This window comes from Pediculus humanus, genomic scaffold (genome assembly GCF_000006295.1).
Source record: "Pediculus humanus corporis 1103172107402 genomic scaffold, whole genome shotgun sequence".
Taxonomy (NCBI): domain Eukaryota; kingdom Metazoa; phylum Arthropoda; class Insecta; order Psocodea; family Pediculidae; genus Pediculus; species Pediculus humanus.
The window spans coordinates 166389-185091 of record NW_002987027.1 but is presented as its reverse complement, the minus strand read 5'-3'; the positions used below and the strand labels follow the sequence as shown (position 1 = coordinate 185091).

Sequence of the window (18703 nt, the reverse complement as noted above, 5' to 3'; positions counted from 1 at the left end):
TTTCCGATTTGTCTTTTTTATTAGATTAATTAGGTTTTCCATATTGTTATATATATATATATATATATTTTTAATAATGTACGAAAACCAAAAAAAAAATCCAAATATATTTAATGATACTGAATATTTAAATAAACGTGGATATTATTCTGTAACATATAATGATGATAAAAAATTTCGAAGGTACCACGAAGATACAGATTTTGAAGAATATGAAAATATAAATAACGAGAAAAAAGATAAAATAAAAAAAAAAGAAAAAGAAAATAATGATAAAATAAATAAAAATGTTAATAACCCATTAGGATTTGAATGGTATAAATTGATCTTATTTATATTCGCTATAGTATTGTTATATTTTTGCTTTTTTTCAAAAAATTCTTCGAATGTATCTAATTGTTGGGATTTATTAAAAAGTAAATATCAAAATGACAATAGTAAAGAGTGGAATTACTTTCTAAGAAGTTTTAAAAATAATACAACTAATCCTAAATCAATTTTATTCCTTTGTGATAAAAAAAGTACTAATACTTGTAATTGTTTTCAACAATTATTATCTTCAGTATGTAAGGCAAGTTTAAATTCAAATTATTATTCTAATGAAATGAATGATGATGATGATGGTGAAGACTATGGGAAATTCTTAGAAATAATAAAACCTGTCATTAAAAAACATAGACTTCACATTACAAATCTCGATGAGATATCTGGCAGTACTGCGAGGATATTTCAATCTTTAATCGATGAAACATATGATGATGGAAATGCACCGACTCTCATATTTATATTAAAGTAAGAATTTATTTTTCAAATAAACAATATTTTTATTCCAAAGGTTTTTAGTATGATTATTATTAAAATTATGATTTAATTTTATACAGGGATACACTCAGTAACGAACCTAAAAAACCATCCATGAGGGTGAGAACTATTCTCGAAGAAGCATGGAAAGAACTTCCTGAAAATGAAATAAATCCATTATTTTCTAGAATAATCACAAATGTTATTTCAATCACACCAGAAAGTTATTTACCTTGCTTATGAATACCATATAATTACAATTGAAAAATCAAACAAATATTAATTTTTGTAATTTTATCGATTAGCAAAGGTTTTTATAAAAAACTATAATCGAACATGTATTTAATGCTTTTAAGACTTTGAGAATGCTTGAAGGAGATAACAAATGATCATGTTAACCTAAATATAAATCGATAAATAATTATTGAAATATTTTATATACAATTATTATTATTATCAACATTAAAAATTGTTTTTTTTTTTTTTGTTGTAAATTATAAGTTTATTCATTATATTATATTATATTATATTATTAATACAAAAAAAAAAGAAAAGGTATTTTTTTTTTAAAAAAGAATATTAAAAATAAATAAAAAATGTTAATACACCAATTAAAATATATTTTTCAATATCTTTAATGGTAAATACATAAATTTATTTTTGATAAAAATTTTTTTTTAAAAAAAAAAGAAAGAAAAAGAAATAAAAAGTGCCCTGAATAGAAGTTTACCTTGCTTTAAAAAAAAAAAAAAAAAAAAAAAAAAATTTATATAATTTAAAATAATGAATCATTAAATAACACAAATTATTATTATTATTATTATTATTATTTTAAATAAACTTATTTTTTACGGTTTTTTAAAAATAAAAAAATAAAAAATAAATGAAAAAATTTTATTTATGAAATTAATACAAATTAAAAAAAAATAAAATGATTGATTTTAAAGGAATGAATAAAAAAAAAAAACTTGGTTAAAGCTTTATAGCAAATGGTGACACTTCATCATTAAAAACCAAATAATAATAATAATAATAATAATAATAATAATAATAATAATAATAATAATAATAATAATATATATTTACGTACGATAATAAATTTTTTTTAAAAAAAAAAAAAAGGTACTGATGAGTAGCATAGCATATATTGAGGATAAGGGAGCCGGTAGATTTAAATTAAAATAAAAATTAAAAAAGCCCCCCCACAAAAAAAAAAAAGGAATAAAAAAAAAAAAAATAAAGTTACTAAAACAACTAAATCACATTTAAAAAATTTTTTTTTTCCAGTCTTAATAAAAAAATGAACAATTTTTTTTTTTCTTTTTTTAATTTTTTTTTGCATTTTTTTTTTTTTTTGCTTTTTTTTTTCTTTCTTATAATTTGTACAAAAGAGCGATTTGATTACTTATGATATATTTATATATATATATATTTTTTTTTTTTATATAATAATTGATTTGAAAATTAATTCAAACGCTTAGGCGGGATATATATATATATATATATATATATATATATATATATATATATATATATATATATATATATTATATATATATTATATATATATTATATATATATAAAAGCTTTTTTAAATGCAATTCATATTGAATCGATTCGATTATTATTATTATTATTATTTTTGCCAAAATGCATTAAAAATAAAAATAAAATTCATTTTTTTCTCCATTTTTTTTATCATAAATCTTTATCTCTTATCATAAAAAAAAATTACATATAACATCGCATTATTATTATTATTTATTTATTTATTTTATTTTTTTTATAAATAATTTTTCAATTTTTTTTTTTTTTTTCTCCAGTTGCACTCAACGAAATATATATATATATATATATATATTTATTGCGTTTGTTTGTGTTTGTTTGCGTACGACAAAATCCTCTATTATTATTATTATTATTATTATTGTTTTGAATCCGTCTTTTCTCTTTTTAAACTACGATATTTAAAAAAAAAATTCATTAAAATATCAAAATTTATACAAAAATATTAAAAAAATTTCACAATTAATTACGGGTAAAAAAATACCTACGCTATAAATATTTTATTTTATTTTTTTTCTCTCGCTGATATTTTTATTTTTCATCATTATTTTATCATCATTATCATTAACCTCCGTTTTATTATATATTTATATATATATATACATAAATAATAAAATGATATTAAAAAAAAAATTAATTATAAAATTAAATAAATTACAAATTTTTCTTATTTAATTTTCCCTCTTGATCGACGCCATTTTTTTTTTTTTAAACATTTTCTTAAGGTCTTAGAAAATTGACAATAAAAACAAAAATAATAATAATAATAATAATTTTTTTTTTATTTATTTCTTTTTTAATAAAAAAATATATTAAAATATTGATTGATTAAATTAAGGGAGGGAGGGGGAGGGGGAGAGAGAGAGAAAACCTAATCACAGCCGGAAATAATTTGAAATCCGAGCTTCATTTACAATTTGCAAAAAATTCATTTGTATGGGGGGAGTAAGAGAAAAATTTCCCTTTTTTTCTTTTTTTTAATTTTTGAGTGCAACTGTTTCCCTATTATTTTAAAAAAAAAAAAAAAAAAAAGAGAAAAAAAATTCTTATTTTCCCGGGAGGGGGGGTTAAAACAAAACACGATGACCCCCTCATTTTTTTTTTTTTTTAATAAGCACAAATAAAAGTTCTTCTTTTAGTAAGATAAAAAACGACCTAATTAACAATCCACATAAACACATACACGAAAAACCATTTATCAGCTCTTTGATTTTTTCATTTTTTTTTTCTTTTAATTGTAATAATAATAATAATGATAATAACGATAACGATGATTAAAATAATAATAATATTTTCCAGTTATTTATGTTATGTTACGTACGAAAAAAAAAAAAATATTAAAAATAATAATAATAATAAAAAATGATAATAAAAAAAAAAATACACTCACACTTTTTTGAGTGCATTATTAATTTATCATTAATACAATTTTCCTTTTTCTCTTTAGCAAAGTGCAAATCAGGTCACATGGAAGACATTATCCAAACTAAATATATATCTATATATATCAAAGGATATTTTCTCAGTCACGACACTCGCACGTGAAACTACATCAATTATTATTATTTAGATTCTAAAACCATTGTGCCCTAATAAAATTTGCCCTTTCAATTGCGTTATTATTATTATTATTATTAATTGTCATATACATACGTACATACATGTATATATATATATATATATATATATATATATATATATATATATAGTCATAATTTTGCGATCCGATCGATTTTTATTTATTTATTTATTTAAAAAAGAAAAGCCAGTTAATAAATTAAACCGTTGGTTGCATTCCAGCACACAATATTTATTTATAATAAAAACCCGTAAATAATTTAATTTTTGTCTCTCTCAATCTATCAACTATTGCGTGCTTATTAATTTTTTTTTGTTTAAACAAATCACTGGCCAGATCGCGAACTTTCACACTTTTACTATTTATTATTATTATTATCTTTTTTTTTTTATTTTGTTGTGAAAAGAAAAAACAAAAAAAAAAAAAAAAAAAACCGAAACAAAATAAAATAAAAAATAATAATAATAATAATGGGGAGAGGGGGAAAAAAAAAACTTTTTTTTTTTTTTTTTTTTCTTTAAAACAATCACGGATTGTGGTCCACCATACTATTGTGCACTTGCTCCAATTTATATGCTAATCTTTGTTTTTGTGAAAATTCATCTTCTTCTAATGTGACCATTAATTGTTCGTTGTATTTTGTCGCGTACGAATATAATTCGTATAATGCACAGTTTGTGTTGAATTCCGTCGAATGCAGCTAAAATAAAAAAAATAAAAATATTTTGGTATAATGTCGACGTTATTTAAAAAAAAATTCATTTTCCTCAAGTGCTACTCACTCTCGATTCTTCAGCAAGCATGGCGGCCATATCCTGATCGGAAATAGCTGGCATTAATTTTATATCCGAATAATAACGTTCGACCCACTCCTTATACGCGGGAATGTCTTTAGCATATAGTAATTTCGAACTAGGCGAATCTTTCCCTGAAAATTTTATTTTTTTTTTAAATCATTTACGTTACGTTGAAAATTTTTTACGCGCGGCAGCAGCAGCAGCAGCAGCAGCAAAGTAAATATATAAAAAAAAATAATTTTCATTTTTACCTAGCCTGTGATCAGAAGTTGAACAAGAATCCATAAAAGTTTGCGCGACAACCGACAAACAAGAATCGACTATATTTGATTTGTGAATGTCGAATACGAAATTGGGATTTTTTATCAAGTTAACCCAAAACCTTAACGGTAAGCTAAATAAAATAAAATAAAATTATTATCATCGTTGGTAAATATTTGGGAGAAAATAGAAAAGAATAAGGGAAACGATACTTGCCTATTACTTTTCCATGTGTGAACTACTTCCGGATCCGTTATGCCGTGAAGCAAAGCTTGATCGTCTAAAAAGTCGAACATGTATTTGATAGCCAGGGGAAGTGCGCTACCTCTGTGAGCTGTGCTAAAGATTGTCTCGAAAAGATCGTCCACAAACTTTTGAAGGGTTCCCTAATTAAACGAACGCAAAAAAAATATTAACCAATCAGCAAAAGATTTCCAATAATTTTTCGAAATCATTATTTAATACCTTTGTAGCCAGCAGTCGAGTTAAATAAATTTCTGAAACCATTTTATTTCCTCTTTCACCTTCTTTTTGAGGATCGTTATCGTGGTGTTTTACTAAATGCCATATCTGAAAACAAAAAACAAAAAAAAAAAAAATTAAACTCCCCAAAATAAAAAGAAAAATGAAAAAAAAAAAAAAAAAAAAAAAAAAAATTATTTCTTACCTTGATACCTCCTTCGTGGTCATGATTGAGCGGCGAAGTTGCTCGACTTAATGGCGGACTCGCCGCTGCATATTTCGACGAATTTAACGTTTCGTATTTGTGTGATTTATCCGTTTTATCTGATAATATAGTTAAATTATACATAGACGATTGTTTTGAGACTAGATTCAACATTCCACCATCCGGAACCTGGAAAAATTCAAAATTTCAATTTTAATTTAATTATTTTTTTGACGTCCTATTTCTACTTCACCCTGCCAAAAAAAAAAAAAAAATTTTAATTTAATCTTACTCTATAATGATTTAAAGTATTTCTTTTCTTCCATTCTCCCTCTGTTTTTGTTGTCGTATCTTCATCGTATAATATTAACCTTCCAGAGGTACCCGTTCTCCATTCTAAATTTAAAAAAAAAAAAATTTACGTTAATCGTGTAAATTTTTTTACTGCATGCGAGTGTTTGCATCAAAAAAAAATTTTTTTTTACGTACCTAAATCTAAATCATCTTTTCTTGGACGTTGACTATAAGGTATTGCTCTGTATATGGTATCGAGAGCTTTTTCTTTGACCTGTGATATCGTATCACAATCTAAAACTTTGACGGGTACGTTTTCCGTGTTCGGGTCAAGACCTCCGGAGAAAATAGTTTGCTGTGATATTGACACAAAAACCGTCTAAAAAAAAAAGTGTTTTATTCATTATCATTATTATTTTTTTGTAATTAAATGTAAAATGTAAATCCGACCAACCATTGGTTTATAATCAATGGACTGTCGTATAAGCTTTTCTTCGCTAAGAGAATAACGGGCTTCCGATGTGATGGCATCGACGGGACCCTTATCCACTTGTTGCTTCACCGCTCTGAAGAGCATGTAAAGAGGTTCACCAGCGCATTCTCTAAGAAATTTATATAAAAGGAACGTAAACCAAGCAGAGAGCATTTTTTCAGCAACGCTTTCCGTTCTAAAAAAAAAAAAAAAAAAAAGAATTTTCAATTAAAAAGCCCACAAGATTTAATTTTATAAAATTGTTTAAAAAAAAGTTATACCTTCTGAGAAGAAGCTTTGGATGACTTTTTCCTTCCATGCATTTTTCAATGAGTTCTGCCAACAAAGTTTTTAAAATATCCGTACAATATTCTAATTTACCTTGAAGCGTCACCATGATCAAAGAAGCAACATTTACTCTGTTGAAAAGATAATTAAATATAATTTAAATATTTTTAAATAAATTTTTGGGATCTTATACCTTATATCTTCATCTTACCTGTCTCTCATGGAAAAATAACGATTACTTTCCAAAGTTCTGATGAAAAGTAAAAGAAACGTTTTATTTATTATGAGTTGACCGAAAATCCTTAAAGCTTTTTCTTTATGATGAAGTTCGGAGCGCTCCAACTGGAGAACTGCGTGATCTTCCATATTTGGAAATAATATTTTCATCGCGTAAGAACGATAATCTAAAAATGGTATTCCACCGGAAGTTAAATCTCCCGTTACGTCAGTCATTTCGGTTTGAAGTTCGGCGAAAGCTAAACGAGAAATAAATAGTCATTTAACATATACACAAATAAAATTTTAATATGCACGTGGTGTCTGATCTCTTCATTTTATTTTCACAAAAGTTTTTCTTAGAATAATAATAATGATAAATTTACCTTCTTTGCATTCTGCGGCTACCCTCAATTCCAAAATATCCATTTGTTCTTGCATATTTTTCAACACTCTGCTACTCTCGGTGGATTTCCTTCTGTACGCGATCAAAAAGCACAAGAAAATCACAAAAATGACCAAAATAACAACTACTATTGCAATTACAGTAGGCTTGGTTAACGGCCCTGCGCTCCCAGTGAGTGATGTGTAACTTAGTTTTCCTATTTTATAACGTAAGGATCCGCCGACGATAACCTTCAATGATGGGAAATTTCATTAATCAAAACATTGAAAAATTGAAAATTTTGTGTTCTTTAAAAAAAAAAAAAAAAAACTGAAAATTTTTAAAATTCAAATACCACAACTTCTGGAAGACTATGCTGATCAGAAGTTCCTTCGGCATCCACGGGCGGGGGTTGGGTTTCGGGTGGACGGCAAGTAAGTTGTTGCCTCGAAAGTGATGTCACATTACAAACGCTACTACCAATTTGAACCGACACGTCAGTTTCTTGAGAAGCTCTATCCAAATGTTGACCCTGATAACATTCGTAAACATTTTAATAAATTTTAATAATTTTTTAATTCAATCAATCATGATGTCAAAAAAAAAAAAAAAATTCATTTGCTTACATTAATTGTTAGGTAATCACTTTTATAGTGCTTTATTTCTTCATCGAACGGCTCGTAAACGGGATTGGGATACAATGAAAACGGGGGATACCCTTGTTTGACTGAAAGATTTTGAACGCCTAATACTTTATCCATGTGAAACCCGTATAGCAACGGTAAAGGTTGATCTGGATCAATAACAACATCGTTTGGAACTTGTATTTGAGGTGATGAGCATTGCATGTTAGTATTAGATAGTACAGTGCAATCCTAAAATAAAATATTTACAATTAAGTATAAATTATTATTATTATTATTATTTTTTTTTTACGTGGATGAAAACCAAATTTTTAAGAAATATTTTAATGGCTGTTTTAAATATAATTTATCATTAGTAAATAACTTACGCTGACAAACTTTTTATTATCGTAATAAACATACATCTGGGGATTTTGAATGCTCACGAAGTTTTTCCCCACAACAGAAATTTTAATACCCCCGGCAGGAATTCCTTTTGGTATCTTTAACTGAAAAAAAAAAAAAAATATATAAAATTTAGTTTATTTACCGTAAATAAAACCTACTAAATTTTGTTTGTTGTTTTGCAAAAAATCAAACCATACCTGACTTAGAGGACCCGATTCTGCGGATTCGATTGTTGGATCTTCAACGTATTCGAATGAGCCTTTGTCAAAATATCGATCACCTTTATCAAACTTCATTCTTAAAGCTCCGGTTCTTTGCTTATCAGATGAACTCGTGATGCAAATAGCCTCATCAGAACTTGTGCTGAAAATTATGAATGAAATGTAATTTTGGACAAAAAAAAAAAAAAAGATAAATCATTAAAAGAAAAGAAAAAGTTAGATTTAATCTTAAAAACCTACCTGTTGATTTCACAAGGAAGCTCATCGATAAAAGCTAAAGTTCTACTTCCGGCGTTCATAAATTTCCCTTTTATTCTAAGAACCGTGCCTCCCGATTTAGGACCAAACGTTGGACTGATTCCATATATTTGAGGATCGACAAAATTATAATTAGATTTTGATTCGCCCCTGAAATCTTCGACTTTTACAATCACAGGACCACTCCGGGGTTTGCTACTTCCGGGCCCATCTACTTTACAAATTATTTCTTTCGTTTTTATATAGAGTTCTTTATACGGTTCACATTGAACGCCAGCCACCATGACTCCACCGTAAATATCTTGAAAAGATTTTCCCAGATTTATTCCGCGAATGGTTATGTTTGTTCCACCTTCCCACGGTCCCATCATTGGTTCGAATTCGTACACCTCGGGATTCGGACAAGTTTGTTCTCGATCCAACCATACTCCACTTCCTTGATCGCACTGATCCTTAACTTCACATCTATCTGCGCTTTGACACCATCCACACTCGTATTTTTCCGACAGAGCCAAACACATTCCACAATTGTCAGCCATATCTCTACAGCGGTAAATAACAACTGAAAATTGAAAAATTAAAATTAAAAATAAAATTTACGAAATCGGGCTGTCGATCTTTCTCAAAAAAAAAAATCAATTAAAAAAAACTTACTGTGAACGTTATCAGGATTATCCAAAGGTTTTGATCCTCCCCAAATGACAGCAAAAGGAACCGTTATGTTAGGAGCTCTTGAAGTGTAAGAAAATTCCATATTCTCGCAGTAAATGGTATCACCGAGTAGACGGGCGTTAACGTGAGTCACTCTTCCCTCGATATTGAATTGACAGACGAAACGAGTTTGAACAATGAATTGCTAAAATTAAATTTAAATTACGTATTTAATTAAACAAAAAAAAAAAAAAAAAACTCGATAATAAACATATACAAATGTTACAAACTTACTCCTATAATATGAACTTTAACTTTGATAACTTTCTTCATACCGGACGGAGCCAAAATTTCTGGAGAGCCTTCTGCAGTAGCGTTAATAGTTGGACAAAATCCTGGGCCACTCCTATAGCTGGGACCGATCCTCTATAAAATTTACAAAAATTAATTTTAATTTTTTTTTTTTTTGATACCTAATGATCACGTCATTGTAAATGTACTCACGCTAACTCCGGTAACGAGGATATCATTTCTACAATTTTCCGCCGTATCGTGAGTGCACCTGTGACCATCGACACACCAATCACAGGGAAACATTGACGATACGCACTGAGTGCAGGAACTGTAAGTGTTGCAGTCGAAAAATGTAAAATTCGTTTGTACAAAATCTGGACCAGAAGTCATTCGAACTGATAAACGTGATACAAAATGATCTGAAAAATAATTAAAATTAAATTAAATCAACTTCATTTCAATTTTAAAGACAAGAAGCAAGAGTAAAGTAAAACTTACGCTGTCCAGCCGGTATGGAAGGAAGTAAATCAGTTCGAGGCGTCGTACAATTAACACCATAAGATTTTCTCGTAGCATTTGTTATGAGAACTTTATCAAGAGCAGTAAAAGCGCAAAGAAATTGTCCAGGCAATGTGGGAAGGTTATCAATCACCAATTCAAGCTAAAAAAAAAAAAAAAATAATAATAATAAAATCAAACAATAATTTTTTTTTCTAAGGGCGGGCGCGGGGAGGGGCCGATAAAAAATTAATATTTTATTATAATGAATAAACTTTTTTAAATAAAAAAATAAATAAATAACAATAAAAATAATAAACACATAAATTCTTTATGCATTTATTTATTTATTTTTTTTTTTTAACTACGTAAAAATTTGACCTAAATTTGAACTTTAAATGGGAAAAACCTAATTAAACGTTTGCCCAGAACAACTTTTCTTTTCTAAGTAAATATTTTACAATATATATAAACTATATGTATAACCAACCGTTCTGGCAGTGGTTCGTTGAAGTTGATTCGGTGTGACTGTAGTTATGGTCGTACATCTTCCACTTTTATATGATATCCAATATAATGGATCCTTAGCAGCATCTTGACAATCGCTTCTCAAGCTACATCTAAAATAATTTTTGAAAAAAAAAAAAATTACATTTGTAAATAAAATAATTGAACAACCATCAATTTTTACAATACAAAAAAAAAACGTTATTATTATGTAGGCAAGTACGGAAAGTAAATTTTAAATACATTCGAAAACCCAAAAAGAAAATGAAAAAAAAATGAAAAAAAATTGAATACATTCACGTAATAATAATAATAATAATAATAATTTTTTTTTTCTATGCACGAAAATATAATTAAAATTATGATTACGTGATAAAACAATAATCGCATATTTAAGTTTTCTTGGACGCTTATTTAAATTTTATTTTCGATTCAATGCATCTAATTTTAACCATGCACACACACGCACACACGCACACACACACCATCATACAAAAAATCCATTTTGAGCTTTTACGTCAATATTATTATTATTACCAATAGTAAGTAATAATATTCGAGTTGAGTCATTTCTTCAAATTGCTCATGTATTTAAATAGTCTCCACCATAATATATACGTGTGTTGACTTTATAATGAAGAAGAAGAAGAGAAGAGAAGAAAAAAAAAAAACTATTAAGGATGATAAAATCAGAATATTAAAAGAAAAGAAAAGAAAAAAAAAAAAAAAAAGATCTAAAGAGGAGGTTTGAATTTGAACTTAATACCACCAACCCAAAGTTATACAGTTAAATTTTAGATTGATATTATTCCTTTAATAATCTTTTAAAACTTTTTCTCTTTTTGTTACATGTGTGTGTGTGTGTGTGTGTGTGTGTTAAATAAACAGCAATTTTCATATTAACCAACGACGATAACGATGATAATAATAATAATAAATAAAATTTTTTTTCAAAATTGTTTCTCTATTATTATTATTATTATTATTACTTAATGTGAAAAACCTTACTTGTTTTCTAGAGAACACCATCCGCAATATGGATCTTTGGCATTAAGGCAGTCCCAACAAGTTTTATAAACGCTACATTCTTGCACTTTTACTTTTGACACTCTTCTCTCCGTCATCACGTACAAATGTATTTGCTGAGCATCAAAATACAAATCCGGATTCGTTGCCGAATTTTCATCAATTATTTCATCTCCATATTGTAAAGCCGATGACGAACCCTCAACGACGACCTTTAAGTATTATTTTAAAAAAAATTTTTTTTTTTTAGAGAGAGATTTACAATACCGGTAATGGCGGTGGCGGTTGTTATTTTATAATTTTTTCATTCTCATCATATCACTAAATAATAATTAATTAAAGAATTAAATAATTTTCAAAAATGCATCAAAACTTTTAATTTTTTTCCATCCCAAATGCTGGGTGCGGCAAAACTATTTCAAAAAAAAAACAAACCAAAAAAAAAAAAATTTTTTTTTCAATCATTCCATTCCATTCAATTATATAAAAAAATTCAAATCATTTTTTTTTTTTTTTTTTTGTAATTTAATGAAAAGGAAAGATTTAATTCTTGCTTGCTTGCTTGCTTACCTTTTTCAGGTGTCCATTTCCCGTTCCCAAAAATACGACGGTGTAATCTCCAGTCGAAGTAGCCGCAACTGCCGTTAAAAGATCATTAAAAGCTAAAGCTGCCTCTGTCTGAATGGGTGATTCACCACCCAGAGGAGTATTAACATCTAAACCGCAAAAATCTTCGCTTATGCTTTGCAATTTCTAGAAAACAAACAAACAAACAAACAAACGAATAAACATTAATTTAAAGTTTAAAAAATTCTCAAACTTTAGCAAAACTTTACAAAAAAAAAAAAAATTTTCATGATGATACTAAAATTCTTCTTCCTTCAATTGAAAAAAAAAAAAAAAAAAAAAACATTAAAAGGAAAAGGAAAGGAAAAACACATTAAAATGTGGGCAAAATGGATGGATGGAAAGAAAAAGAAAACCATGGAAAGCATGTTAAAGTCGTATAACTAACCGAAACAAAACATAATCATATTAGTTTTTCACTTGGATATGACGAGTTGTGTCAATGTTTGTCATTAATGATTTTTGTAAATTTAACAAAAAAAAAAAAAAAAAAAAAAAAAAAAAGTTTGAAAATTTTTAAATTTTAAATTTATGTGAATGAAAAGGAAAATACCTGAAGTTAAATAAGTACAAGAAAGATGCGAAAAAAAAAGGAAAAGAGAGAGGGAAGAGGGGAAGAGAGGGAAAAAGTAAAAGAAAAGGAAAAGATGCAAAAGGGAGTTAAAGAAAATTCAGCTATCCTCCTCCTCCTCCTTTTATTGATCTTCCGAGCTTGGAGCCTGAAGATGAAAGCTTCGACCAGCTGTGCAGCGCGCGCGTCCCGCACAAACCGAATTACAAAGCTTAATATCAGGAACCTCTTGGGAAGCTCAAACTTTTCTCTTTTACTAATATTTCCCCTCCCCTCCCCTTTCTCCCCCCCCAAAAAACAAAAAAAAAATAGTGAAGAACATTTGCAAAATTAATTATATATTCTATATATACAAAAAAAAAAAAATCTTTCTTAATTTAATTAAATTTTCCATTTTATAAATCTCAAATAAAAAAAAAAAACGTTCATTATTCTCGTGTGCAAATTAAATAATATAAAAACAAATAATAATAATAATAATAATAATAATAATAATAATAATAATAATAATAATAATAACTCACTTATTTCTTCCGTCTCGTGTCATTCATTCCATTCATTCATTCATTCATTCATTCATCCACAGCTTTACCGCATTCTCTAACTTTTTTTTCGTTTTTTCCCCTAAACATTTCACTTTTCCAACCGCCAAAATTAAATAAAAAAAACATTAATTTGATGATAGCTCAGCTCTAGCTAGATTTTTAAGGGAAGTCGCCATAATTAATAAATACATACATACATAAAAAATATTTAAAAAAATATCTTACGAAAATACGATGATAAAAAAAAATGGTATCAACATCCGTTTCCTTTTATATTCAAACTTAAACACGCACGCACGCATACACGCACACACACATACGATTATACGAAATACGATTCTTTTGAGTAAAAAAAATTTTAAAAAAAAAACAAAATCCAAGAGAAAGAAAAGAGAAAAAAGAAAAGAGAAAGAAAAGCTATAATAACCACAATCGCATTGCAACTCATTCGCAAGGAAAATCATAAAATAAAAATTTAATAAAATAAATAAATAAATAAAATATATGCTCTCGGTTGCTATTATTATTATTATTATTATTATCATCATTATTTTATTCGATATATCGAGTTCGAAAATTACAAGTATTTAACTTTGTAAATAATTTATGTTGTATACGTATGCAGCACAATTTTTTACACAATAAATATATATTTTATTTATTTTTATTATAAATCGACCGTAGATACATTTACATAAAGTACGAAGGGGGGAGGGGTAGGCGGGAGGGGGAAAGAAAAAGAACAAAAATTTATTATTGAAATTATTATTATTATTATTAAAATTTCGTAATAAAAAAAAAAAAAAAAAAAACGAATAGTCAAAAGGGCATTATGAAACTTCTCTTCGTAATTTTACTTTTATCTCTCTCTCTCTCTCTCTCCTTCAAATAATAATAATAATAATAATAAGGTACTCATTATAATAATTTATTTATTTTTTATTTTTTTTTTCTCTCTTTTGAGGAAAAACTGTGTACGCGAGTGATAAAAAAAAAATTATAATTATTGTAATAAAAAAATATAAAAAAAGAAGCCATTACGAGTTTTTTTTTTTTTTTTACGCAGGTTTATTTATTAGTTTCTATCGAAAAAAATAAAACCGAGAGAGAGAGAGAGGGGGGGGGCAAAGGTCACACAATACATTTGCTTTTTTTTTTTTTTTAAAATTTATGATTTAGAAAAAAATCTAAATTAGTTTCGACCCGCATTTTTTTTTTTTTTTTTTTTTTTAAATTCTCCTGTTGGCAAATTCATTTTCTCTTTCTGTTTGAAATATTCTTCCCGAAACCCTCCCAACAACAACAACAACAACCAATAATTATTATTTTTGGAATCATATTTTTTTTTTTTTTTTTTTTTTTTTTTTGAAAATTAGCAATGAATAGAAAAAAAAAAAAAAAAAAAAAAAATTAAAATGTTAAAATTTCCTTATTTATAATAACACGTGATTATGACAAATAATATATATATTGCCTAGCCTTTCGCGTATAATCAGATAATTCAAATAAAATCTGATTCATCACAATGAATCTTTACATTTTCCTACTTTCAACGAGAGCCAACAAACAAACAAACAAACAACCAAACAAACAAACAAACAAACGAAAGAACGAAAAAATACGGATAAAAATTTAAATTTCTATTTATATTTTAATTTTAAAAAGCAATTTTCGTGTCTTTTCCTTTCTCTTTATCTAGTAAAAAATTATCTAGTCTAATTAGGTGTATAACAAAACCAACTCCGTCACCTGACTGACTCCATCTTTTTTCTTTTTAAAAATAATCCAGAGCTATGTGTTATTTTAACAAAAATAAACCGAGGAGATAAATAAAAGGAAAAACCAATAATAAATAAAAACGCTCCTCACGTGAAAATCACAGAGCCAAAATAAACTAAAAACCTAATTTTTTTTTTGCTTTTTAACGAGCACGTGAAAAAAATACGATTAATGATAATAATGATAATAAACAAATAAATGAAAAATTTAAAGCATTCAAATAATTATTAAAGTTCTTCGAATTTAAAAAAAAAAAAAAGAAAGAAAAGACAAATAATAAATAAAAGTTTTTCATACTTTCAACTGCCATGTTTTTTTTTTCTTTTTTTTTATTTATGAACTCGTGTAATTTAAAGTTAAGAGAGAGAAAAGAATACCCAAAGCGAACCGTTTGAATTAAATTTGTTATCAAAGAACGCCGATACCGCTTTTATTTTTTTTAAATAATATTTGAAATATATATATATATATATTATAGTAATTTCCTAGTTTAAACACCGCAAGGTAAATCTGATGTATTACAGATAACTTAATGTCGATTTTATTATATCTCTCTCTCTCTCTCTCTGAATGGTATAATTTTTTTTTTTTTTTTTTAGACGAAACGCGAGGTAGTAATTAAAAAGCTTTATATAAAGTGAAAGTTTCGAGTTTAAAAACAAATTTAAACAAATAGAAATTAAACAATTTTATATAAACAAACAAAATATGGGACGAGTCGTCGTGAAATTTAAATGAATTTTACCCAAAAATGAACTAATATATGTGTAAAGGAAAATAAATAAACTTACCGTTGGAACGCAATGGTGACCGGTCGATACGAAATCCAGACCCCTGTTGGCTTTACCCTCGAAGCAAGTCTTTATGTTTTCCATAAATTTCCTTCGAATGCTTTTCAAAGTGTAAACGCATAGACCGCTCGAGGGAGCGGGTTTGCTCGAGGTTTCTCCTTCGCTTAGGTCCGTTTCTGAAAAAACGGCAAAAAGAACGTCGTCTTGAGCGGTGATGCCTAAATCCGCGGCCAAATCCGAACCGGGTTTCCCAACGTAAGCTGCCTGTACCAAGTTGAAATTTTTAATCTTTTCCGATTTTCCGGTCGTCGTCGTCGTACATTCGATCGGTATTTCGGTATACGAATAATAATTGGGATCGTCGTGACAAATTCGTACTAACTTTGATATAAACGGTGACGCTTGAGTCGATTTCATTTGATTGGTCAAAAAATAACTGAAACCACCCGAACTAAAACCGTAAACGTAATTTATAAGGTACCGCTCTCGAGCTAAGGAATTGACAAACATTCTAGTCCCCGTGGTCACGGCCGTTTTGGCTATCGTAAACATTTTGTTCGGATCTAAACTTCGAGAGCAAACTGCAGGTACTTCTGAGCTGTAGGGAGAATTCCCTCCCGAATACGTCACTCCCACGTACATGACTTGAGTCACGGGAGGGTTCGGCGGTCCCGGAGCTATGAATGCCACGGTTGACGCCGTTTTGTTGCTCGCGACCACGGCTTCTTTTACCGATTGAACCACGTCGGATATGTTGTGAAGGTTTCGTACCGAACATGTTCCCTGAAAAAGACTTCCGCACACAATTAACCGACTTGTAGTGTAATCGATGACGAGAGCTTTGTTCACGTTATCCGTTAATTTTTTAACTATGGTCGGGAGACAATCCAATACCGAACACTGAGACGAATATTCATGCGGACCCGTCGATTCCGATATGACCAACTCTAAATCGGGCGAAAGTTGGTACAATTTATTTATGGCTCCGATAAAAACTCGCCCCGTATTTTTATCAACGACAAGATGATTGAATTTTTCAATTTGCTCATCGGCGAACGATTTGATGATGGTGCAACGAGTCGGCGAGATCAAACCAAACCCGCCAAGCAACGTCAACATCATCGTCACCATCTTCTTCATTTTTATTCGACTCCAGTTTGTTACACCTTTACAGGCACTTGGTCACATTATAATCTGTAACAGAAAAAAAAAAAAAAAATTAATAAAATTAACAAAATCATTTCCTTTAAGCAAACAATTCCCTTTTAAGCTTTTTTAATATTTGGTGACCGTTTGAAAAAAAAAAAAAAAATAAGAAATTATAAGACGAAAAGAAAGTAATAATAATAATAATAATATTAAAACGTACATTACAAATTTAAATTACGAAAAAAAAAAAAAAGACTTTTTAAAGAAATTCTAAAAATAAATATTTTTTAATTATATACTTTCATACAATATATAATCATAAAAAAAAAAATATGTGTTTACTCTTGTATTTTAATTAAAATTTATGAAAAACTTTTTTTTTTTTGAAAAAATTTTTAATTTAAATTTATTTTGCGACAATTTTTTTTATATTTTAACGTCAAAAACGTTTTTATTTTAATTTTTAAATAAATTTTACTTTTAAATAAAATAATATTATATATATATATATATATATATATATATATATATATATATAGAATGCATGCTGTGACAAACATAAAAAAAAAAAAAAATCGAATAGAAATCTAAATTTGTGATTTCCCCTTTTTCTATAATTGAAATTGATACAATTTTTAAATTAAAAACAACAACAACAACAACAACAACAACAACCATAAACATCAACACAAACGATGAATGATTGCTACAAGAAGACTTATAAAACATTTTTTTTAATATATTTAAATAATCTCAACGTTATTAAAAAAAATTTTTTTTTTTTTAAATTCAACAATAATAGTCTCTTTTATACATATAAAAGAAAAGATGAAAAAAAAACCAAAAAAAAACCAAAAAAAAAAATTTAATTTTCAATTTTTACAGAGGGGGAAGAAGTCGTTAGGGGGAAGATTCGTATTATTAAAACATTATTATTATTATTATTTTTTTTAATATAAAAATTCGATAAATTTTAATTTTATGTATGTACTTCCCCCATAAACTCCCATTTTCGATATTTATATATTTTATTTATACTTTATCGTCGACATTTTTTTTTAATTTAAAAATAAAGAATTTAAATGATACTTATTAACGTTAACTTAAATTTTTTTTTTTTTTTTTTTATGATTTAGGCAAGTCTATCTTAAATTGACCCGAGGTAATTTCCCTTAAAAAAAAAAAAAAAAAAAAAAAAAAAGGAAAAAAAGAAAAAGGAAATTGTAATAATGGGTATTTTAAATACGAAAATAAGTTTTTTTTTTTTTTTTTTTGTTATTAGAAAGCCAAAAGGGTATAAATAGGTTTTTTTTTTTTTTTTTTCTTTATAACCGATTTATTTTATTATTTCCTATTCCTTTTTTTTTTCTTTTTTAACGGGATTCCTATTGCAAAACGAAAGAAAGCAACCAATTTTTTAAAAAGGGAA

At 27.2% G+C, this 18703-nt stretch overlaps 1 protein-coding gene across 1 annotated transcript; it reads right to left on the bottom strand.

Moving 5' to 3' along the window:
* Positions 1–4472: 4472 nt before the first annotated feature.
* Phum_PHUM052780 (Plexin-A1 precursor, putative) lies at positions 4473–17265 on the bottom strand (the record flags this gene model as incomplete). Its single annotated transcript, XM_002423314.1, has 25 exons — positions 4473–4646; positions 4729–4874; positions 4995–5137; positions 5221–5390; positions 5470–5574; positions 5672–5860; positions 5964–6060; positions 6157–6344; positions 6420–6633; positions 6719–6856; positions 6937–7201; positions 7328–7577; positions 7682–7858; positions 7953–8201; positions 8339–8458; positions 8555–8720; positions 8819–9398; positions 9491–9692; positions 9782–9913; positions 9992–10200; positions 10280–10442; positions 10770–10899; positions 11795–12024; positions 12383–12565; positions 16126–17265. 25 exons carry the CDS (start codon positions 17263–17265, stop codon positions 4473–4475), a joined length of 5760 nt encoding a protein of 1919 aa, XP_002423359.1.
* Positions 17266–18703: the final 1438 nt, after the last annotated feature.